This window comes from Carya illinoinensis, chromosome 1 (genome assembly GCF_018687715.1).
Source record: "Carya illinoinensis cultivar Pawnee chromosome 1, C.illinoinensisPawnee_v1, whole genome shotgun sequence".
Lineage (NCBI taxonomy): Eukaryota > Viridiplantae > Streptophyta > Magnoliopsida > Fagales > Juglandaceae > Carya > Carya illinoinensis.
Window position 1 is genome coordinate 36,399,013 of NC_056752.1, and position 22,559 is coordinate 36,421,571.

Sequence of the window (22,559 nt, forward strand, 5' to 3'; positions counted from 1 at the left end):
CTAGTACATATGCTTGATTCTTCATATTGCATGAGAACTAGCTATTCTGACCAACAGATTGGGGATACTCATGGAAGTAGAACTTTGGGTCGACCCTAAATATCAAAACAACCAGTAATTGAATGTATAAAAATAAACTTTCCTTGAAGTAGCTAGCTAGCTTGTAGAATTCTCCCTTTCATGAATAACGCATGACTTTTATAATATAGAGTTACAGTGCTGTCGGCAGCCTGATTTGGCCGCCCTCTGGTCTAAACGAAAAAGTTCTCTTACCTTTTTTCTCATGTTTTGCTTTCGATCTTTTTTGAATTTTCAAATGGTTCACTATTCATCTTTTAAGGTGCTAAAGCCGAACTATTTGAAAACTCAGAGAAAGAAGTATTCTCAAAAGTTCTAAAATCAAGCGATATGAATTTTACAATTTCAATAATTATCTTTGGCATTACCCATTCAATACTACTCATAATTAACTAGGTCCTTATTTTTTTTTAATTATTCACTGTATTCTTTGATTAAGTTATTAGATCGAAACCATGTATTTAAAAATAGTGACCAGAAAGAATTAATGGACAATTTAATATAGGTTTCAGATAGGTTTGCGCTTTGATTTCAGGTGGCTGAAGCTAATGGTAATTCGAATGCGAAGCGATGCAAGCCGAATGAGGGTAACGGAAAGGAAAATGACCCTGTTAAAGCAGAGGAGGAAGCCAAAGGCAGTACCAGGAGTACAGGGGATGTTTCTTGCTAATTGGGTTTTGTACTCTGTATGTGTTGATGCAGTTCCTCTCCATGAAATTGTCTTCTGTCAACACCAGGCATGATTTGAACATGGATACTCTGATTTTGTTGCCTTATTTTATTTTTATTTTTATTTTTTTTTCCCTGGATAATTGTTTTTTTTTTTTTTTTTAGAAGTATCCAGTGTAAAATCCCATAACAAATTCTCTCTGTCGGTGCAAAAGTCACAAAGCACCATATGTAAGATATTAATTACAGTTCTAATTAGAGGAAAGGTTTTCTACCAGCTTTCATTTACAACCCTGTTTGCAATCTTGTCGTTTATATTAGAAGTATTATACCACTTGGACAAGAAATTTGGCGATTGTTTTCATAAATTGCATCTGACTTAGTTGTAACCAGCTGTACAAGTGAGACTTAGCACTCAGAAAAGTCTAATTTGAATTATTACGGCATTTGGTTGTCTCCAATTTTTTTTTTTTAAATGCTGTTTGCGGGGCACCCCGTGCTGGCCAGGGGGATTGGAGCTACCCCGCCACCCAGCCCTAGTGATGACAAGGTTGTTTTAAACATGTTCAACAAGCGCTCTATATAACTATTTTAAGAAAAGTGAATAAATACGATATTTATGTAAAAGTAAATTAATTTTTTAATAGTAGATCTTGGCTAATTTTTTTCAAAATAACTATATTACATTTACGCACTTCACAACTATATGTAACATTAGTTTATAATAAATTATATATAGTACTCATCATGACCAGCATGATGCCATGTTGGGATGGAATTATGGACCAAAGATATATTTTTGGATGACTTGGGAAAGTCTTTAGACAATTAAGACTGTGTTTAGATGTTGAGTAGAGCTAAGTAGATCTTAATTCTTTATGAATAGTAGCAAGTTGAGTAGGTGGAGTGAGTTATGTGAAATTCATTTAAAATGAGTTTAGATGTGTTTGGATGTTAAAATGAGTTTAGTACTATTTATGAAAAATTGAAAAAGGTTGTGGGTACAACTTATACGTATAAAGATGTATTCAATTGAAAATTATTGTGGACTCCATGTGTAAGGAAGTTTTGAGTTGAGATGAGTTTAATAATTTGAGAGTTGGGTGTTTTGATACTAGACTCAACTTAAAATTAAACTGAAATGAGTTGATCTTAAGTGAATTTTATAACCAAATGTGACTAAGTCTCAGCTACCAAGTCCTTAATGCTCATATATGTATATATGTATGTATGTATGTATAATAGAATAACTCTATTTTAAGATTTCTATACCACACACTATTTACATATTATAACTTAATTTCAAAAATAAGTTTTAAAATTTAAATCTAATTATGTCACATTAAATAGTATTGTAGAATAACAATACTCAAATACGCACCCATGCGCGCGCGCGCGCGCGCATATAGTAGACATTACCAACCATTCACGTAGGACATTAGTTTAGGATCATGTGAATAGTTACCTGTGTATTAAAAATCATTGTTGCTTTTTTAAGAATTTGGTAATTGTATTGTTGGTAAAATTATACAAAAAAGAATAACACCTACAAGTCTTCCTCCAACTTAATCAAATTAAAATAAATTATGAATAAAAGCTATTTATTAAAAAGAATACTAACATGTAAAGATTGTCTTCGATTGGTTCATTTTGTTGTCTAGTTAGTGCATGCATGCCTAGGTAATTTTTACACAAGTTGGTTGAAACTTACAACTCATCGACGCATCAACACAGACTATATATGATGATATATATCGATCATGACAACATTTGAGTCAATTAATTAACCAAAATACTCACAAAAACTAGACACTCAAATGATAAGTTATTTATAACACAAAATATAGTGGTCAATTAAGCGGATGAAACCTCCTGGAATTAGTCATTCGGATTAGATATATGCAGTACTATATTGTCCATCAATTAATTAACCACATTGTGTGCATCACATGGATGAGGCTGATCTAGATCATGATGCATTATAAATGAGGTAGACTCATGTGGCCAATAAATTAAGTAAGCCTTGACTTGCATAAGATGGAGCAATCGAAGAATGCCTTTCCATAATATTGTAAATGATACGCATGCGAGTGCTGCGGTTATGTGAACATTTATATTCAACAAGTTACGATCTAAACAAATTTAAAATACTACGTTTTTTATACGTGATGATATATGTCTACAGAAGATGAAGAAAATAGGACACGTAGTTATTGGATGGGCTAATAATGAAGGTTATAGCTAGCTAGCTAGTTGGCAGGACAGACGGTTTTGTTTCTTCTAAGGAAATGTCAATAAAGTTGGAAAGAAAATGTTAAATCATCCTGTCAATCATTATCTCGCCTCACAATAGCTAAAAATCTAGCTTTGAATTATTTATAAGGTCAGGTTTCGAATCTTGAATAATGAAAGCACATCTCATATTTTATTATATCTTTTTTTATCTTAATATTGCTTTCACAAAATATTTTTTTAAATATTATGATAGGCTAACAACTCATTCATAATTCATAACAACTCATTCATATTGCTTTCCCATATTATCCATCAATTATTTAACCACATGATTGTGTGCATCACGTGAATGAAGCTGATCTAGATCATGATGCATTATTATAAATGATGTAGACTCTTGTGGCCAATAAATTAATTAAGCCTTGACTTACATATATAAGAGTATTGTTACCGAAATAGCCATATTTAAAAATACAATAACATTTTAATTGTTAAAGATAAATATAATTTAGTCAATTTCAAATTTTTTAACTTTTAACTACAGTAAATATAAAGTTATAATCACATTTGATAGTTATTGTATAAGGAGCAAATCATTATTTAATTATTTTTCTGTAACTCTCCCTCTCTCTTTTAAATATTTTCAAAATACTTGGTAGAATAAAATATGATTGGATTGAAAAATAAAGTACATATAATTGAAAAATATAATTTTTTAACCCATAATTTAATTAGAATATGATTACTAATTAATATATAATAGATAGAATAGTAAAATATGATAAAATAAAATAAATTAATAATTAAAAAAATATTTACTCATTACTATATAATGAATAAATAGATAATTCAATGTAGAGATTTAATGTGAATAGTTAAAGTAAAATTTATCTTATATTATTTTATTATTATATAATAAAAAAAATAGCTATTTCAATATGGAGATTAATACAAATAAAATAGTTAAAATTTAAATTTATTTTATATTTATTAAAAATATTTTTTATACATGTATAATCCATTAACAATGCTATAAGATGGAGGAATCAAAGAGTGCCTTTTCATAATATTGTAAATGATACGCATGCGAGTGCTGCTGCTCTACGAACATATATTTATATTCAACAAGTTACAATCCAAACAAATTTAGAATACTACGTTTTATTTACACGATAATATATGGGAAAATGCTAGTACGACATATGATTTGTACCGAAAGTCTTTGCCGAATTTTTTTTTAAATTATTCATTTATTTATTTAGTGATTAAATAAGTGTTTTAAAATAAATATGTGATTTTTTTTATTTTTAAAAAATATCTAAATAGTTTAAAAAATGGTTAAAAAAAAAGAGAAAAAAGAAAAGAAAAGAAATGAACTGATCGGTAGGAATTTTAGTGAAAAGTTTATGTGGACGTAGCAACGTCCATATATATGTCTACACAAAATGATAAAAATAAGACACGTCGTTATTGGATGGACTAATCATGAAGGTTATAGCTAGCCAGCCAGCTAGTTGGCAGGACAGATGGCAGACTTTTTGTTCTTTCTTTTTTTAAGAATTGTCAATAAAGTTAGAAATGTTATAAAACTTTCTTGGAGAGAGAGATAGAGAGATAGAGTTCAGAGAAGTTATGAAACTTATGAATTTCTTAAAGAATTCAACGATATATATGCGCTTACAAAGGGAACTATGCTAGCTTACTATATTAGTACTATGCTAACACTATGCACTGTGCATATGTCGGCTATTTACTATGCCAGTACTATGCTGGCACTATGCTAGCACTATGCACTGTGCATATGTCGACCATTCACTATGCTAGTACTATGCTAGCACTATGCTGACACTATGCTGACACTATACACTGTGCATATGTCGGCCATTCACTATGCCAGTACTATGTTGGTACTATGCATTTGACAACTATATAAATGTGGTCATACAATTCAAGATAGTTTATAACACTTCCCCTTTGGATGACCATATTTAAAGAATATGCCTCGTTAAAACCTTGCCAAGGAAAAACCCTGTGGGAAAAAACCAATGGCGAAGGAAAAAGAGTACAGTATTCATGTGTATCGCCGAGTGCTTTAGGATTGCCTCATTAAAACCTTGCAAAGGAAAACCCAGTGGGATAAAACCTTAGCGAATGAAAAAGAGTACAATCAGCACAAGTCTTCAAGACATTACTTCCCCTGAAAAGTGCATGATAACAGATCTTCAAACCTCCGCATTCCAATGTTCTGCATAATCTTCTTAAATGTTACAGTTGGTAATGCTTTAGTGAATAAATCTGCCAGATTTTTACTTGACCATACCTTCTTGATATCAATTTCAACTTTCTTCTCATGAATTGCAATGATCTTCTTGTGTGTATCTGAAAGATAACTCGTATCTGTACATCCAACTAACTGTGGACTTGATCCATGGTGATAAAATAATCACAACTGGATCTTTCTGCTCATCACTACTCTTCTGGAGTTGTACTCTTCTGGAGTTCTTGTAAATAACACAGTTAGTGGAGAATTCATCAACATTAAACCGCTAACCTCATTTTTTAATAAAAACGGTGGCCAGCCTTTTAAGATCAGACAAGCACCGCGGATTTTCAACTCCTCTGTAGGTGTCAGGCGTGCTGTCAGGCGCCGCCGCAGAGCTATGAAGTTATATTTCGTCTCTTTTCTCTTGCTTCACGAGAGATGCTGTATCATAATTTTCTCTATAAAAGAGATATTCAGCTCATCTTCATTCGCATCTCATTTTCTTCAATTTTCTGTAATCATACTGTAATTTTACTCTGCAATCTCTTTCTGCATTCTTATCCTGCAATCTCTCTCTGTATTCTTACTCTGTAATGGCTCAGCGATCTTCTCATGGCCAATATATGAGGTACTTTGCACCTCGTTCATCAGCTGTTCCTGCTTCTACCACAGGTGCTATCATACAATATAATGATATGACTCATAGGTTAGATAATGAAGCTATCTATGAGCTTGTGAGTCTCGGTACCCGATACTCATCATCCATTGTCGCATTTTCTCAGCGACTGCAATCCAGAACTTGTGGAGTTGACAATCTCCACGAGAATATTGCTATACTTCAGCGACTTCTTCTGGAGTCCAACATGAAGATAAAATCAATAAAGCAAGAGAATAGGAATTTAAAATCCTTGCTTAAATCTTCTTTTCGATTGCCCACCCCTTTAGATAGGGATGCCATGCAGATTCTTGAAGAACAAGAGCATTTAAAGAATGAGGCAAAGTGCCTCAAATTTCTGTAATTCTTGCTTCAAGATAATAAAATAATCTTTCACAAATATTCATATTTGTGTATCTATCATCTGGTAGATTTCTGTGCGCTCATTTTTATTTCTTCTTTAATAATGCACACTTCATATCAAACCCATAATATGAATCTGAAATACTAATTGTATTAAAAGATGGTATTTCATGACTAATAACATCATCCATCTTCCCCTTGAAGCCGCAAGGGTTTCAGATTTGTATTTCAAATATGTGCAGTTTTCATGAGCTCTTCTGGAACCTCAATGACATTTAAATCATATATATAAACTGCAATAATAGCTTGTTTCCATTTGCGTTTAGATTGCTTTAGATCATATAAGGATCTTTGAAACTTGATAGAATACATATTTCCAGATGTATTCATATTAAAAGCTTCAGACATTTTCTATCATTCAGGGATTTTCATATATATATATATATCATGAACCAATGATCCATATAAATATGCAGTTAATCATGCATATCCATACTCTCGGTAACTTTCAAGCTAATAAAAATCTCAATATGATTTCAACCACTTTAAAATCATATCAATATTGTTTCTTCGAGAAACTAACTTGTGATTTCTATATCACATTTTCATATTAAAAGCTTCAGGCTTTTTTATATCATGTATATAAATATCCACTGATATTTAACAAAAATCACTTCTTTAGGTGTTTGGATTTCAAGTCCATATTTATCACATTTTACTTAGTGATATCAATTCTGCAGGAATTGAGAAACTGACTCGTGATTTATATATATCACATTTTTATTTCCTTTCCATAAATACCCACTAACATTCAACAAGCATCACCTCTTTAGGTGTTTGGACTATAAGTCCCGATGCATCATATTTTACTAGTGAATCAATTCTGCAGAAATTGTTTCTTTCAAATTTGGCCAATATTTTACGTCGTATTCTTCGATGATTCTTGATTCACTTTCATCATTACTTCTGGTAATATCAATTGCCATCTCATATGGAAATACGTTGTCGACAACGATTTCATTTCTATCCATAATTTCTCCATTATTCATGAAATGTAACGAGATCTCGTTATTTTCAGGTACCTGTCCCTCTTCAAGGGAAGACATTTTCATGAAAAACCTCTTCAGGAGGCACTCTTCAGGAGATTTATACTCTTCAAGAGTTTATATAGGAGAATTTTATACAGAAAATTTGGATGGATTTTATTGCTTGTTCTGTGGGTATGGCCTTTTCAGGAGCACCAAATTATTTGTGCTTTTCTCTTTTGAGATGCTCTATCTTTTGTATCAATATGTCTTACATGCCTTTAAATATGTCTTTAGACTGCTGAATTTCTTAATTGTCCTACAGGGACTTCAATCCTTGCTGGGATTTTAGCAGCTAGAATATGAGACATTTTTATCTTATTGCATCCAAAATTTAATTATCATCTGAACTTCTGGTTCACATATGATAATCAAGATAACGTTGAATAATTTCATCTTATTTGCTTCAAGCAAATTTTTCTTTCCACTTCTGGTGGTAAGACTTTATAGTAAAAGAATTTTCTGGTTCTTTTATGGACGTCCATATGAAAATCATTCGACTTATCGTAATTGATTTTGGATGATCAAGATAACCATGAAAAGATATAAATATTTTGAATCATATCACCTTTTGATGCATCATAATATTTGATTCAATAATTTGTATAATATCATCTCAAAGAGAAAGCTTACAGCTTTTCCAATACGAGCTTCTGGCCCGAAAAGATATTCATTATCACGTCCAATCTCTTAGTTTCTTTGAATGAAACGCATTATTCTTTTCACTTCAGGGAATAGAATGATATAAATTCATTATCATTCACTTCAGGGAATGATATAGATCTAGTAAGACGTGACTAATGATTCTTATTAAAAACTCATTATTTTGTTCAGTCACTGAAAGACCTGATACAAATTTATAATATATTGTGAACGTTTACATTTTATATTGCTACTTCAGGAGCATACTCGATATTGCTACTTCAGGAGCACATTCGAGACGTTCATTCAAATATATATTTTTCCACAATTTCAATTATGCAACTTCAGGTGTATAAATCATAATGAGCTTTTGGTACAAGTATCACTCATATGAGATACTCAATAAAATTATTGATTTAGAGCGATCCTTCAGGGATGCTCCATTTCCATTCTCAGATAAATCATATCATCAATAATTTATAACAAGTATAAAAGAATAAATAAAACTTTCATTACTACAAAATATTGCAGAATATAAAAATATTTTATAATAAGATAAAGGAAATACATTAATTAAAAAGGAACACTTTCATGATCAACTCTACCACTAGAATCCTCAAAGAAATCAGAAACATCAAGACTTATAATATCTTCTCCATCTATAGAATCTAAAGCATATGATGGTTCAGTAAAATTTGTTTCAAATTTCTTTGTTTTTTCTTTTATAGAAGATTGGTATAAGTCAACCAAGTGCTTATTTGTACGACAGATACGAGCCCAATGTCCAGTCATACCACATCTATGGCATCCATCTTCATCTTTCTTTAAAAATTTGTTTTGGGGACCATTGCCCTTCTCTGAGTTGAACCACTTCTGGTGGTACGGTGTATATCTATTATTGTCCCTTTTAGTGTGGTCACTTCTAGGACCTCCACTTTCATAGTTTTTCCTACCACGTCCACGCCCTCGTTTTCTTTGAAAAGATGCACCATTCGCTTCTGAGAATGATATAAATCTAGTACCATTCACTTCAGGAAATGATATAGAACCAGTAGGACGTGACTGGTGATTTCTTAATAAAAGCTCATTATTTTGCTCAGCTAATAGAAGACAAGATATAAGTTCAGAATATTTTTTAAACTTTCGCTCTCGATACTGCTGCTGCAGGAGCACATTCGAGGCATGAAAAGTAGTATATGTCTTCTCTAACAAGTCATCATCAGTGACTTTTTCACCACATAATTTCAATAGCGAGCTAATTTTAAAGAGTGCAGAGTTATACTCACTAACACTCTTGAAGTCTTGCAACCTCAGGTGCATCCAATCATGACAAGCTTTTGGGAGGATTACAGTTTTCTGGTATTCATATCTCTCCCTTAAATCATTCCACAAAATAAGTGGATCTTTCACCGTTAGATACTCAGTTTTTAATTCTTCATGAAGATGGTGCCGAAGGAAAATCATTGCCTTAGCACGGTCCTGCAGGAACCCTTGATTTCCTTCTTTAATTGTATTTCCCAGGTTCATCGTATCCAGATGGATCTCAGCATCAAGGATCCAAGATAAATAATTTTTTCCAGAAATGTCAAGAGCAACGAATTCCAATTTTGTAAGATTTGACATTTTTTACATATATAAATCAGGAATATAAAAATATATTGAAAAACTTACTTGAAGTAGAGGACTACTAGCTTCAAAATCGTCAGAACTTTCGTGCTGATAACGTGTTATAAAACTTTCTTAAAGGAGAGAGAGATAGAGAGATAGAGCTCAGAGAAGTTATGAAACTTATGAATTTCTTAAAGAATTCAACGATATATATAGGCATACAAAGGAAACTATACTAGCTTACTATGTTAGTACTATGCTGACACTATGCACTATGCATATGTCGGCCATTTACTATGCTAGTACTATGCTGGCACTATGCTAACACTATGCACTGTGTATATGTCGGCCATTCACTATGCCAGTACTATGCTGACACTATACACTGTGCATATGTCGGCCATTCACTATGCCAATACTATGCTGACACTATGCATTTGACGACTAGATAAATGTGGTCATACAATTCAAGATAGTTTATAAGAAAATGTTAAATCACACTGTCAATCATTATCTTCGATCATTATCTCGCCTCAATAGTTAAAAATCTATGAATTATTAAGGTCTGGTTTCGAATCTTGAATAATGAACGCATTTCTCGTTGTCTTATTTCATTATATCTTTTTTTTTCTTAATATTTAAATTTTATAAATATAAAAATTTTTTAATTTTAAAATTTAATTTTTTTCCTAATTATTACTTAATCATTATAATTTTTATAAACTTTAAAAAATATATAAAAAATAATTGAACTTTTTCAAAATTTAAAATAAAAATAATATTAAAGAAATTTATTTTAATAATATTTTAATTTTATAATATTTAAATATTTAATAAAACAATTTAATTTTTATTAGTATATTAAAAATAAAAGGGGACTAAGTAAAATAAAAAAATTAAAATAATGTAACTTTAAACTTAATATTAAGGAGTTAAGTAGCATTTTTCTATACCCTATTTTATATTAAATTGTCCATGTCAACATTGCTTTCACAAATTTTATTTTTTAAAATATTGTGATAGGCTAACCACTCATTCACAATTTTTAATATAATAATATTTTTTTATTATATTTAAAAACATCAAATCAAAAGTAAAAATAAAAAATAAATGTAAAATAATATTATTTTATTTTATATATAATTCTATACAAATGGTTAGTTAGTAGTAATTTTATCACTTTCCTATTCGCAAATCACAAATATACTGATATATAGAAATGGCAGCAATATGAGAAAATTTCAGAGATCAAAGCTGCGGCAATCATCCCAGATAGGTAGATGGGGTATTTGACTCATAGCTGCGGCAGCATGCACAAGGCTCATGATGATCACTAGTCTAGTCCACCCTCCCAAGTCAACGTTTCCTTCTGTATATACATACATATACATATAGTTATTTGCATATCGGAAACTCTCATCTCGAGCCTTTTCAGAGAGAGCAGGAGCAGCAATTTGCAGCAGGAGATTTATCCCGAATTATTAAGCAAGTGAGTCCATTTCCCTTCACTAGTTAAAAAACACTTAAGACAGCAAGGCCATTTAATTAACCTTTCTTCTTTTCTGCTTTCTTTTGTGATTTTCTTCCTCTAACATACTAAAACATTTGGCCAGTTTTTTCTGTTCTGCAAAGCCTAATGAAAGAAAACAATAGTTTACATTGCTTAGCATCTCTTCTTTTTAATATTCACTTTAAATGGTTCTATTCATATTCTGAGGTGCTAAAGCTGAACTATCTGGGAACTCCATGGTAGAAGCTGTACTATTCTATATGCATGGATAGTTATTTTACAGTTATAAGATCAATCGGTATATGCATGGATTTTACAGTTTTTGTTGAGTTTTGGCTTGATTTCCTGCTGAAAGATGTGTTTTTTGGGGTTTGCTACAGTTCCGCTACAGTTCCGCTACAGTGCCGCTCGACCTCCGCTCGAGCGACGCTCGAGCGAACTCATCCAGAGAGTTCCGCTCGACCTCCGCTCGACAGTCCGCTCGAGCGAAATCTTCCAGAGAGTTTCGCTCGACCTCCGCTCGACTGTCCGCTCGAGCGAGAATGCAACCCTAACGTGCACTCGACACTCCGCTCGACGTCCGCTCGAGCGAATGTTCTGACTAACGCCTTGTGCTATAAATACATCATTTTCTCTTCATTTTGAAGAGCCCTTCAGCAGCCAGCTTGAGAGAGTTTTGAGAATCCTTTTGTATACAATCCTAAGAGTCCATTGAGTGTATTGGGGCTTTAGGATTAAGGATTTTTTGTGATCAATGCTCTTGTACTCCATCTTTTTTTCATAGTGAAGTTGTTTGAAACCGACCCCGACAGTGGACGTAGGCTCACATTAAGCTGAACCACTTAAATCTTGGTGTTCTTTGTGTGATTGTCATTTCTTTTGTTGCTTCCGCTATTGTTTGCTTCAACTTAGCCTTTGTTTGTTCGGTCCATTCCCAACAAACTGGTATCAGAGCGTTAAGCTCTTTGAAATCTTGAGGAATGGCTATGGCAAAGTTTGAAGTGGAGAAATTCGACGGTCAAAACAGCTTTAGCTTATGGCGCATCAAGATGAAGGCTTTGTTACGACAACAAGGCTTGTCGAAAGCTTTGGAGGGGAAGGTATCCGAGGATTCTCCTGCATCGTCAAGAGAAGAAGATGAGAAGGCACATAGTGCCATTTTGTTGTCACTATCAGATGGAGTTTTGAGGGAGGTTGCTGATGAGGAGACCACTTTCGGTCTTTGGTCCAAGCTTGAGAGCTTGTATATGAAAAAGTCGCTCACCAACCGTTTGTATTTGAAGCAGAGACTATACACTCTCAAGATGAGGGAAGGTACTCCTATTTCCGATCATCTAGATGAATTTAATAAAACTATTATGGATCTAAGGAATATTGATATTAAGCTTGATGATGAGGATCAAGCGTTAATTTTGTTGTGTTCGTTGCCGGTATCGTTTGAAAGTTTTGTGAGCTCAATGTTGTATGGTAGAGATACCATCTCCTTGGTAGATGTAAAATCTGCTTTGAATTCTAAGGAGTTGAGAACAAAATTGTGTGTACAAGGCATGGACAATCAAGCCAATGGTTTGTTTGTGAAATATTCCTCTGGTGGTAGATCTAATGGAAGAGGTTCGGATTATGGTGGGAGTAGTTCCAGTGGTAGCTCTAAATTTAACAAGAAAAATGTTAAATGTCACTACTGTCATAGATTTGGTCATTACAGGAATGAGTGTCCCAGGTTGAAGGAGGAAAGTAAAAGTTCCTCCAATGTTGTTAGCGTTGAACAATCTAACAACTCTGATATTGTCCTAGCAGTCAGCAGCTCTAGTGGTCACTTTGGTAACAAGTGGGTCATGGATTCAGCTTGTACATTCCATATGTGTTCCAGGATAGATTGGTTCACTACCTATGAATCAATCAACGGTAACTTCGTTTTGGTTGGAAATGATATGGCTTGTGATATTGTTGGGATTGGTTCGGTTGAGATTAAGATGTATGATGGAATCGTTAGAACCTTGTCTAACGTTCGGCATATTCCATCTTTGAAGAAAAATCTTATATCTTTGGGCATTCTTGACTCCTTTGGTTACCAATATTCAGCTGGAGGTGGAGTCATTCGAGTCTACAAGGGCTCTTCGGTGGTAATGACAGGGAAGAAGATAGATGGTCTTTATTTTCTTCAGGGCAGTACAGTGATTGGTGGAGCACCTTCAGATGTTCCAGATTCAGGTATTACTCATTTATGGCGCATGTGATTGTGCCATATGGATGAATGAGTATGGTCATTTATGAGTAGGCAATTTTTTGCTTAGTGTAATCAGAAGACAGAAAAACTTGATTTGTTTGTTTGCATTGTATTCTTGTAAAGCAGTGCTGAATCAGGTTTTCTGGAGTTTGTCTTTGTGATTTTTTGGGGGTACATCTAGTGTGATGTGGTGCCCTGTTTGTACTCATATTTGTTGATGACCATTTGAAGAAGAGTCTGGATTTGTTCATCTTTGTTTTGTGATGTGTTTGATGTGTTCAAGCATTTGTGAAGGCTAGTGATCTACAGACAAGAAGGTAGAGCGTTGTTCATACCATACAATTGGGTCCACTCCACAGAAATGGAGTAGTTGAATGGAATGAGACGGACTCTTGTGTGAGAGCCCGTAGTATGCTTTTGGATTTGCCAGGCTTGTCTACAGATTTGGGTGAAGCGGTCAACACAACTTGCTATTGGGTGAACCTTCTCTTCTTTACAACTTGTTTTTCAGTTGTTGTTTCCACAGGAAAGGAGAGCATGGTTATAGCAAGAAGGTGGAGTTGCTGGGAGAGTTTCACAACAGAGTGCAGGTGGTACTCTAGATCATGCTATTGAAATTAAGTATGATTTTGATATTGGCATTGGCGTACAGTGAGAGCAAGTCTACAGTTTCATCTGGTAGATAGAGGAGACAGTTTAGTCACCTTTGGGATATGCTCGTGCAGACTTTGGGGTGTTCTTACTTTGGCAGAGAATATTTGTTGTTAGCCTCTGTGTGTATTCAAAAGCCGTTGCTCAAGTAAGCAGTCTGTTCAGTGGTGCGTTGCCTTTTGTGTGAAGATGTTGATTCTTCATTAGGACCAAGCTTGTGATTTGGTCAAGATTGTCTATGGTGTTGAAGACTTTTGGGTGGAAATTGAGTTCTTCAAGGATAGACGTTGTGTTCGGGGTTTTGTGATTCCCTTTGGTGATTTGTTGGTGGGAATCGGTTTCTTGGTTAATGGTTTTTTGTTTAGGCTTGACGGAATTCAAGCCAAGGTGGAGATTTGTTGAGTTTTGGCTTGATTTCCTGCTGAAAGATGTGTTTTTTGGGGTTTGCTACAGTTCCGCTACAGTGCCGCTCGACCTCCGCTCGAGCGACGCTTGAGCGAACTCATCCAGAGAGTTCCGCTCGACCTCCGCTCGACAGTCCGCTCGAGCGAAATCTTCCAGAGAGTTTCGCTCGACCTCCGCTCGACTGTCTGCTCGAGCGAGAATGCAACCCTAACGTGCGCTCGACACTCCGCTCGACGTCCGCTCGAGCGAATGTTCTGACTAGCGCCTTGTGCTATAAATACATCATTTTCTCTTCATTTTGAAGAGCCCTTCAGCAGCCAGCTTGAGAGAGTTTTGAGAATCCTTTTGTATACAATCCTAAGAGTCCATTGAGTGTATTGGGGCTTTAGGATTAAGGATTTTTTGTGATCAATGCTCTTGTACTCCATCTTTTTTTCATAGTGAAGTTGTTTGAAACCGACCCCGACAGTGGACGTAGGCTCACATTGAGCTGAACCACTTAAATCTTGGTGTTCTTTGTGTGATTGTCATTTCTTTTGTTGCTTCCGCTATTGTTTGCTTCAACTTAGCCTTTGTTTGTTCGGTCCATTCCCAACAGTTTTGATAGTTATTTTTGGCATTGCGGTTTCAATAGTTACTATATCTTAATTAATTTTTATTATTTTAGTATTCTTCTGACTTCTAAGTGTGTGAGTAGATCTATTTTTATTTATGTTTTATTTTTTAAAAAGCAAGTAAGATTTAAGAGCTTCACAAAGAACTAATACATAACCAAAATTACCCGCCTGATCCCAATAGCAATATTAGAATTTTCATTCTCCTTTTACCAGAGTAAAATTCGCACTCAATTCATCGACTTCTTAATATATGATCACCCAATCTAGGTGCTTTTCCACTAGCAAAGGAATTGCCTACTATTTCCATTCAATTCAGCTGCTTTTTCCATTTTGAAAGCCAGAATAGAAAGATAAATAATAATCACCCCCAATGAAAAATGGAACCTAAGCCACAGTACTAAAAATATCACTCGCCTATTGTATTGCCTAAGCAAAATAAATGGAAAGGAAGAAACAAGAAGATAGATGGATGGATGATTTCTAGCTTAAGCACCTTGATTATATTATATTAGTGGAAAGGTCTGTCTAACAGACATTTCATTTTTTTAATGTAGACTTTAATAAATCAGCTAGTGAAATTTGTATGCAAATACTTGGAACAGATCTTGTACTATTTCTTTAGAATATATATGAGCCTACGTACACTGTCCATTCGTTTAAAAAAAAACGCTTTTGCATTTTTATCAGAAATTTGTTAATCCTAGTGTGAATTTTGTATGCTTTGTATTAGAAACGGAGACTTGCACTATTTCGCTACAAAATAATGGATGGAGATGCTCTCTCTGCTTATATTAAAGCTTTTGACGAAAAGCTAGATGGCTTGACTCCAATTAATGCTGAAGATCATTGCATATTTAAAGTGCATGAGCAGTTACTTAAGGTAAACGAGAAGGCTTACAAACCCATGCTGCTTGCCATCGGTCCTTACAACGACCATAGCAAGGTTGGCCAAGGGCTTATGGAAGAGCATAAACTGTGGTATCTGAAGCAAATGCGTGAAACGAGAAATGACCGCAGTGTGAAAGAATACATTAAAGTCTTGTGAGAACTAGAAGGGAGAGCCCGTAAATGCTATGTAGAATGCATTAGCCAGAACAAAGATGAGTTTGTAGAAATGATGCTACTTGATGGTTGTTTCATAATTGAGCTGTTCCGCAAGTGGGATGGGTCGAGTCCAAGGGATGGACATGATCCAATCTTCGAACTGGATTGGATGCTTCCTAAAATAGCTCGCGATCTACTGTTATTTGAAAATCAACTTCCATTCTTTGTTCTGAGTAAATTATTCTTGATGATTGAGAGTAGCCAAACACCACTTCCCAACCAATCCGAACATTTAGGAGAACACCCCATCGAGATTGAGCAGAACAATGAAATTACCTCTTTTGAAAGCTCAACCTCCATAGATCAGAGTGTCCAGATCAGACGATTTGGTGATCTTGCCCTTCTTTTTTTCCATGGTTCATTACCATTTCAATGGAATGTCAATGGATCAAGTTCTTATTCAATCAAAGATACCAAGCATCTACTTTCTCGGCCGCATAAAGCTATCACTCCTCCAGTTGCAAAAATTGTATATGAGCATCTACAGGTTGGAGACAAATTCAAGAACGCAAATTTTAAGCATCTACTTGATCTGATACATACAATTATCAGGCTTTCAGTACTTGATATGGAACTACACCGTGCCAAAAAATGTCAAGAGGTTGGAGTCAAATTCAAGAAGGGAGACATATTTAAAAATTTGTTTGGCCTGATAAGTAGAGTTGCAAGTCCTTTACTTGCAAAAATGGAAAATATGAAGAAGGGCCGTAAGAAAAAGTCAAGAAGTTATGCCATAGAGTTAGAGGAATCTAAGCTTCCATATAGTCGGAAGAGGATTGAAGACTGGAACTCAATACCGTATGGAACGCAACTTCGAGAGGCTGGAGTCGAATTCGAAATGGCAGAGAAATTTAAAGACTGGAACTCAATACCGTATGGAGAATTTATTATGGAAGTCAATAATACCTGATGCCATTGCATTTCAAGAGGCTGAAATTGAACTCGACCAGGCATTGGCATTTTTGTTTCCACTTTTTCGAAGTAGTAATGAAGACAACAAGAAAGAACTTTGCCCAACCACATTCAAGATGGTAGAGAAATTTATGCACCTAGCTTTTCTGAACAAGATTGAAGACTAGAACTCAATTCCTAGCGGCAGAGAGCTTAAAGAGGCCGGAGTCGAATTCAAGAAGGCAAAGAAATTTAGGAATACAAAAAATATGATAAATCCAATACCTACTGCAACAGAGCTTAAAGAGAGTGGTCAAATTCAAGAAGGCAAAGCAACGTACCACGTTTGCCATACAGTTTAGCAATGGGGAATTGGAAATTTCGCCTCTGAGAATAGAAGATGAAACTGAGACTTTCTTGCGAAATCTAATTGCATATGAGCAATATGATCCAAACAAGGATTCGAGTTACGTCACCAACTATATGTGCTTCATGGATGATCTCATTGACTCTCCAAAGGATGTCGAATTACTCCGTCAAAAAGGAATTATTGAAAATTGGTTGGGCGAAGATAAAATTGTTTCTACCATGGTTAACAAGCTTGGTCACCATGTCTCCCTTTCACCCAGTAAGTCCATTTATGTTAAAACTTCCATTGATATGAACAAACACTGCGCCAAACGCTGGAATGTTTGGATGGCAAAATTGAGGCACAATTATTTCAATAGTCCATGGGCTTTGCTTTCAGTTTTGGCGGCTATCTTGTTGCTCGGACTTGCAATTACACAAACCGTGTTTTCTATTATTAATTAGGTTTTCATGTAGTGTCTTAATCTTATTTTTCTCTTAGTTGATGTAATATAATGTTGAATTTAATAAGTCTTTTGTTTGAGCTACAAACCCCCTTTCATTGAATAATAATGTGGAGGACACATCTACCACGTACATATGCTTGATTCTCATATTGCGTGAGAACTAGTCTGACTAATAGATGGGGGTATAGTCATGGAAGTAGAACTTTGAGCCAACCCTAAATATCGAAACAACCAATAATTGAATGTATAATGATAAACTTTCCTTGAAATAGCAAGCTAGCTCGTAGAATTCTCCCCTACATGAATAACGCATGACTTTAATATATAATAAGACTTACAGTGGTGTCAGCGGCGTGATTTGGCCACCCCTAGTCTAAGCGAAAAAGTTCTTTTACCTTTCTTCTCATGTTTTGCTTTCGATCTTTTGTGAATTTTCAAATGGTTCACTATTCATCTTTTCAAGTGCTAAAGCTGAACAATTTGATAACTAAGAGAAAGAAGTATTCTCAAAAGTACTAAAATCAAGCGAAATATGAATTTTACAGTTTCAATAATTATCTTTGGTATTACCCATTCAATACTACTTATAATTAATTAGGTCCTTATTTTTTTTAATTATTCACTGTATCCTTCTGATTAAGTTATTAGATCGAAACCATTTATTTAAAAATAGTGACCACAAAGAATTAATGGACAATTTAATAATATTGATCCCAATATATAGCAGATTACAAGTGTACGTAGAATTTTCACTATTATTTTAGCATAGTAAAAGTCCAAGTCAATTCTGCTACTTTTCCATATAAAAGGAATGTACTAGCTAGCTAATATATATTTACATCCAGTTTAGCTGCTATTCTGTAGACATAAGAGAAAGATAAAAGATATGACCACTCCGGAAAATGGATACTAATTAGCCACATTCAGGTATAAAAGGAATATCATATTTGATATGAGAACATCTTGTAATATATCTGGTTATGAATGTATGTTTCTCTTATAAATAAATGATTATAGTTTTCCTTTAAAAAAAAATACCACCAGCCCACCAATTGTCTAAGTAAATTAAATGGCAATAAATTAACCTGTAGATGATTTTTAGCTAAAGCTCCTTGATTCTATTATATTATAATAAATTTAGTTTGCCTCTAAATCGACAATTCAACATAATCCTCTAATCTAATTTAGTCGAAACTTGGCAAGATGTTTCGAATTAATTGGCAACACCTTGGTTTCTCACTAAGAGAACCAAGGATCAATCCCCCCTCCCCCATGAATAAAAAAATAAACAAAAAAATTTAGCTGAAACTTATATAGAGTAGATCCACGGTTTATATATATATATATATATATAAGAGATTTGTTAATACCAGTTAGAATGTTCTTGGAACAGAGATTTGTACTATTTCTCTTGAAAATGAGGTTTGTTCTCTCCATTCCTATTGACAAAAAGCTTGCTGGCTTGACTCCAATTGTTCTCGAGTCCTATATATTCAAATTGCATCATAAGTTGTGCAATGTAAATGAAAAGGATGACAAACCCGTGTTGGTTGGTATTTGTCCTTACAAACATGGTAAGATTGTCCTGGAGGATATTGGAAGGGATGTTACATCTCCTGTTGGGCTGGGCCAAATTGCGAGGGATACTTGTCTCCCTCTTAGGCTAGGCCGAGTTTATTCTAGGGCCCTTTAATGACCCATGAGTTGCTCAAAGGGTAAGAGACCCAGGGCCCGAGTGAGAAGAAGCCCAAAACCTAGGCGATAAGGAAGCAATTATGGAGTGACGGGCATCCCTAACCCCACCCTACCCATGCACATAATGATAAGACCATGCCGTCAAGGGACTGACACATGGATGAGCAAGGATCACAATGAGGTGCCCTGACCTTGACAAGAACACGCAGAGAGTGGCCATGCCCTCTAGCTAGTTGCAAGGATGTGACCTGAGAAGGAAAAGCCCAGTCAAAGGCGGTAGTGTAATATCTTGTATGCAAGATAGGCACCTAACTTCGTGCAAATAAGAAATAGCTATAAGCTATACAAATAACACCATAATCCCGAGCAATGCATAGCATCCCTTGGGCAACATACCTTTTCAAGGTGGGCACAAGAAATTAAACTGGCCTACGTGAAAAATAATAAGGCCACGGAAATGAAATCAAACCCAAGCAACAATTAAGCTTCACACAAGGGTTTATCGAGCAATTAAAACTTAAAGCACTTAGCACGGTTCCCTAGCCCGAGGGCCCCAGGCCTTCTAAGCACATAAAACAGTTTTAAAAACTCAGTTTATTAATATACAATCTCTCCTTAAGAGGTTGTTCGAACACCTTGGCTCCTTTTGCAATGCCGGGTTGCGACTGTGCATATGACTAATCAGAGCGACGCTTGACTTCATGCTTCGTCCTTGATCACGACATCCTCCAGCCTCTGCCAATAAAGAGGCAATAACTTCAGCCTGAGAGCATTACTATCTCACTTGAGCCAATCTCATGCGATATCACTTAGTTATTATACATCCTCGAGAGACAAGAGGAGTTCCACCGAAATACTGCCTCATTTCAACTTAGGGTTGTGATACTCATACACCCACAAAAATCTCATTCATTTTCCAAACACTTTAGACACACAATTTTGGACCAAAATTAATAACAACCCATTTCCAACACCACACATAGAACAACACAAGGTAAAAGGATAGACTTACCACACAAATTCAACACCAAAACCAGAGACCAACAACACTTTGGATTAGGTGAATTAACCATCACAGGTGTTTCATACCAAGTGATGAAGCCAAAAGTCTCTTAATAATCCTGGTGATGTACAACAGGAAGTGGGAAAAACAACATATTTGCATTTTAAAATGCAACCAAGATTCACAAATCGCATAACTAAGGCATTGAGGTGAAGATATGAACAGTATACAAGATTTTCCATGAAAATCACATCCAAAAACAATATTCATATATTCTCAAATCCAGTTGCCAACAAGGATTGGCAAAATCCAGTTGCCAGTAAGGCCAAGCAAAAAGTCTCAAAACCAATACAACCATAGCTCTGTCCCAAGAAAGATCAAACCGATCCACTCTTTTCTCCAATGGCTCCATATGCGCTCTCTTTACCGAATTTCTACAATGATTTGATATAAAATCTTGGTGTATTTAGATTCTTCAAATCCAGCAAGTAGTATCAGAGCCTCCTCGTTCAATCGTTCTGCCCGTGAAACTATTGTTTCATATTTGTAAAATATGATTATGAATTTGTGCTGCTCATCACCATTCAAATTATTTTTTGATTTTGTTTCTGAGTGGTTAGAAAGTTATTTCACAATTGTTTTGGTGGTCATCGGTTTACAGCTCGCCGGCATATTCTTCAAAACCACCGCTTATGGAGGTGAAAACCACTTTTTCAGTTTTTAATAAAAGAAAAAAAAGGTCGTTGGAGGCACAGGGAGGAGACAACGATGTCCTCACTAGCATCCCCTTGTCGTGATCTACGGAAAAATGGTATTCGGCTGGTCGGTAGAGTGGCCAGAACAGTGGCGGTGGCAATTGATTTTTCTATAGGAGATTGGGTCTCAATATATACATGGGAATCAAGTCGTGGATTTTCTAATTGGGGTGAGGTTTCCTTTAACTTGAGTTGGAATAAAGGTTATATATAAGCATTGCACTTGCAATATTGGTCTAGCCCCATTTTTGGGTCCAGCCCCATTTTTGGGTCTAGCCAAGTTTAATCCATTTGGGTTTCTTTATTGGGCCGTATCATATCATAAGACCTGTAAACATGCATGGATTGATATTGATCCATTTGGTATTCGGGTCGATCAATCAATAGGCTTGACAATACTTGATCACTCGACTTGACTTGAATCTAAAGCAGTCAGAGGTTTGACTACTCGGTTGACCAAGTCTAATAGTTTGACCCAAATTCTGATCTCGACCTGAATGTGATAGAATAAAATAATATAATTTTGCTATTTTACTAAATTTTTGAAAAGATTTTTTTTTCTTCCTTTGAGTAGGATTTACTTTAAGATATTCGTTTTGATTGATTCTATAATCCACCTTACTTAAATAGAAGTTAATGAATCACCTTTTAGAACTTCACCCGTTGGCAATAAAGAATAATATTCTTTCTCGCTGTTTTAAGGCTCGACATTTTATAAATAATTTGGAGGAAATTCTTTATCCTACTGTGAAGGAAAGCGTCGAATTAGAGATAGAAAAACTCTAAATGCAGTTGCCTAATGCAAACGGCGCACAATCGGCTTTACTGATGTGTCAAAAATTGCAACGCACCGTTTTAACTTTTAACCCTTTCGTTATTTCGTTTTCAGACTACGAAGCTTATAACCATTTTCACTATGTTCGTAAGTCCTCACCATGAAAATGACCCCAGCAAAGATGACCCACACCCCCACAAAGATGAACCAGTAGAAAATATTGATTTTTCTTCAGAGTTTTTCTTCAGCAATCCTTCTACATACAATCGAAAATACTCCTCTACGAAGATGAACCAGTAGAAAATACTGATTTTTTTCAGAGTTTTTTTTCAGCAATCCTTCTACATACAATCCTTCTTCAGCAATCCTTCATAGTTTTTCTTATGCGAAGATGACCCACACCCCCACAAAGATGAACCAGTAGAAAATATCCACAAAAATACTCACATGAAGAAAAAAACCAGCTCAGCGGCTGCTTACGGCTTCTTGCAAAATGAACCACATGGAGTTTGT

General features: G+C 34.9%; 1 protein-coding gene across 1 annotated transcript; it reads left to right on the forward strand.

Annotated features, from left to right (window-relative positions):
- Window positions 1-10,793: 10,793 nt before the first annotated feature.
- Window positions 10,794-18,175, forward strand: LOC122293988 (UPF0481 protein At3g47200-like). The gene is made up of 3 exons (XM_043102485.1): window positions 10,794-11,087; window positions 15,739-17,007; window positions 17,289-18,175. Exons 2-3 carry the CDS (start codon window positions 16,123-16,125, stop codon window positions 17,814-17,816), a joined length of 1,413 nt encoding a protein of 470 aa, XP_042958419.1. The 5' UTR covers window positions 10,794-11,087; window positions 15,739-16,122; the 3' UTR covers window positions 17,817-18,175.
- Window positions 18,176-22,559: the final 4,384 nt, after the last annotated feature.

Bases quoted from the DNA above. Each gene is read 5' to 3' on its own strand.
- LOC122293988 (XM_043102485.1), top strand. From the start codon at position 16,123: ATGATGCTACTTGATGGTTGTTTCATAATTGAGCTGTTCCGCAAGTGG. The intron at 17,008-17,288 runs GTCAATAATACC...TAAATCCAATAC, and splicing joins ATGGAGAATTTATTATGGAA to CTACTGCAACAGAGCTTAAA.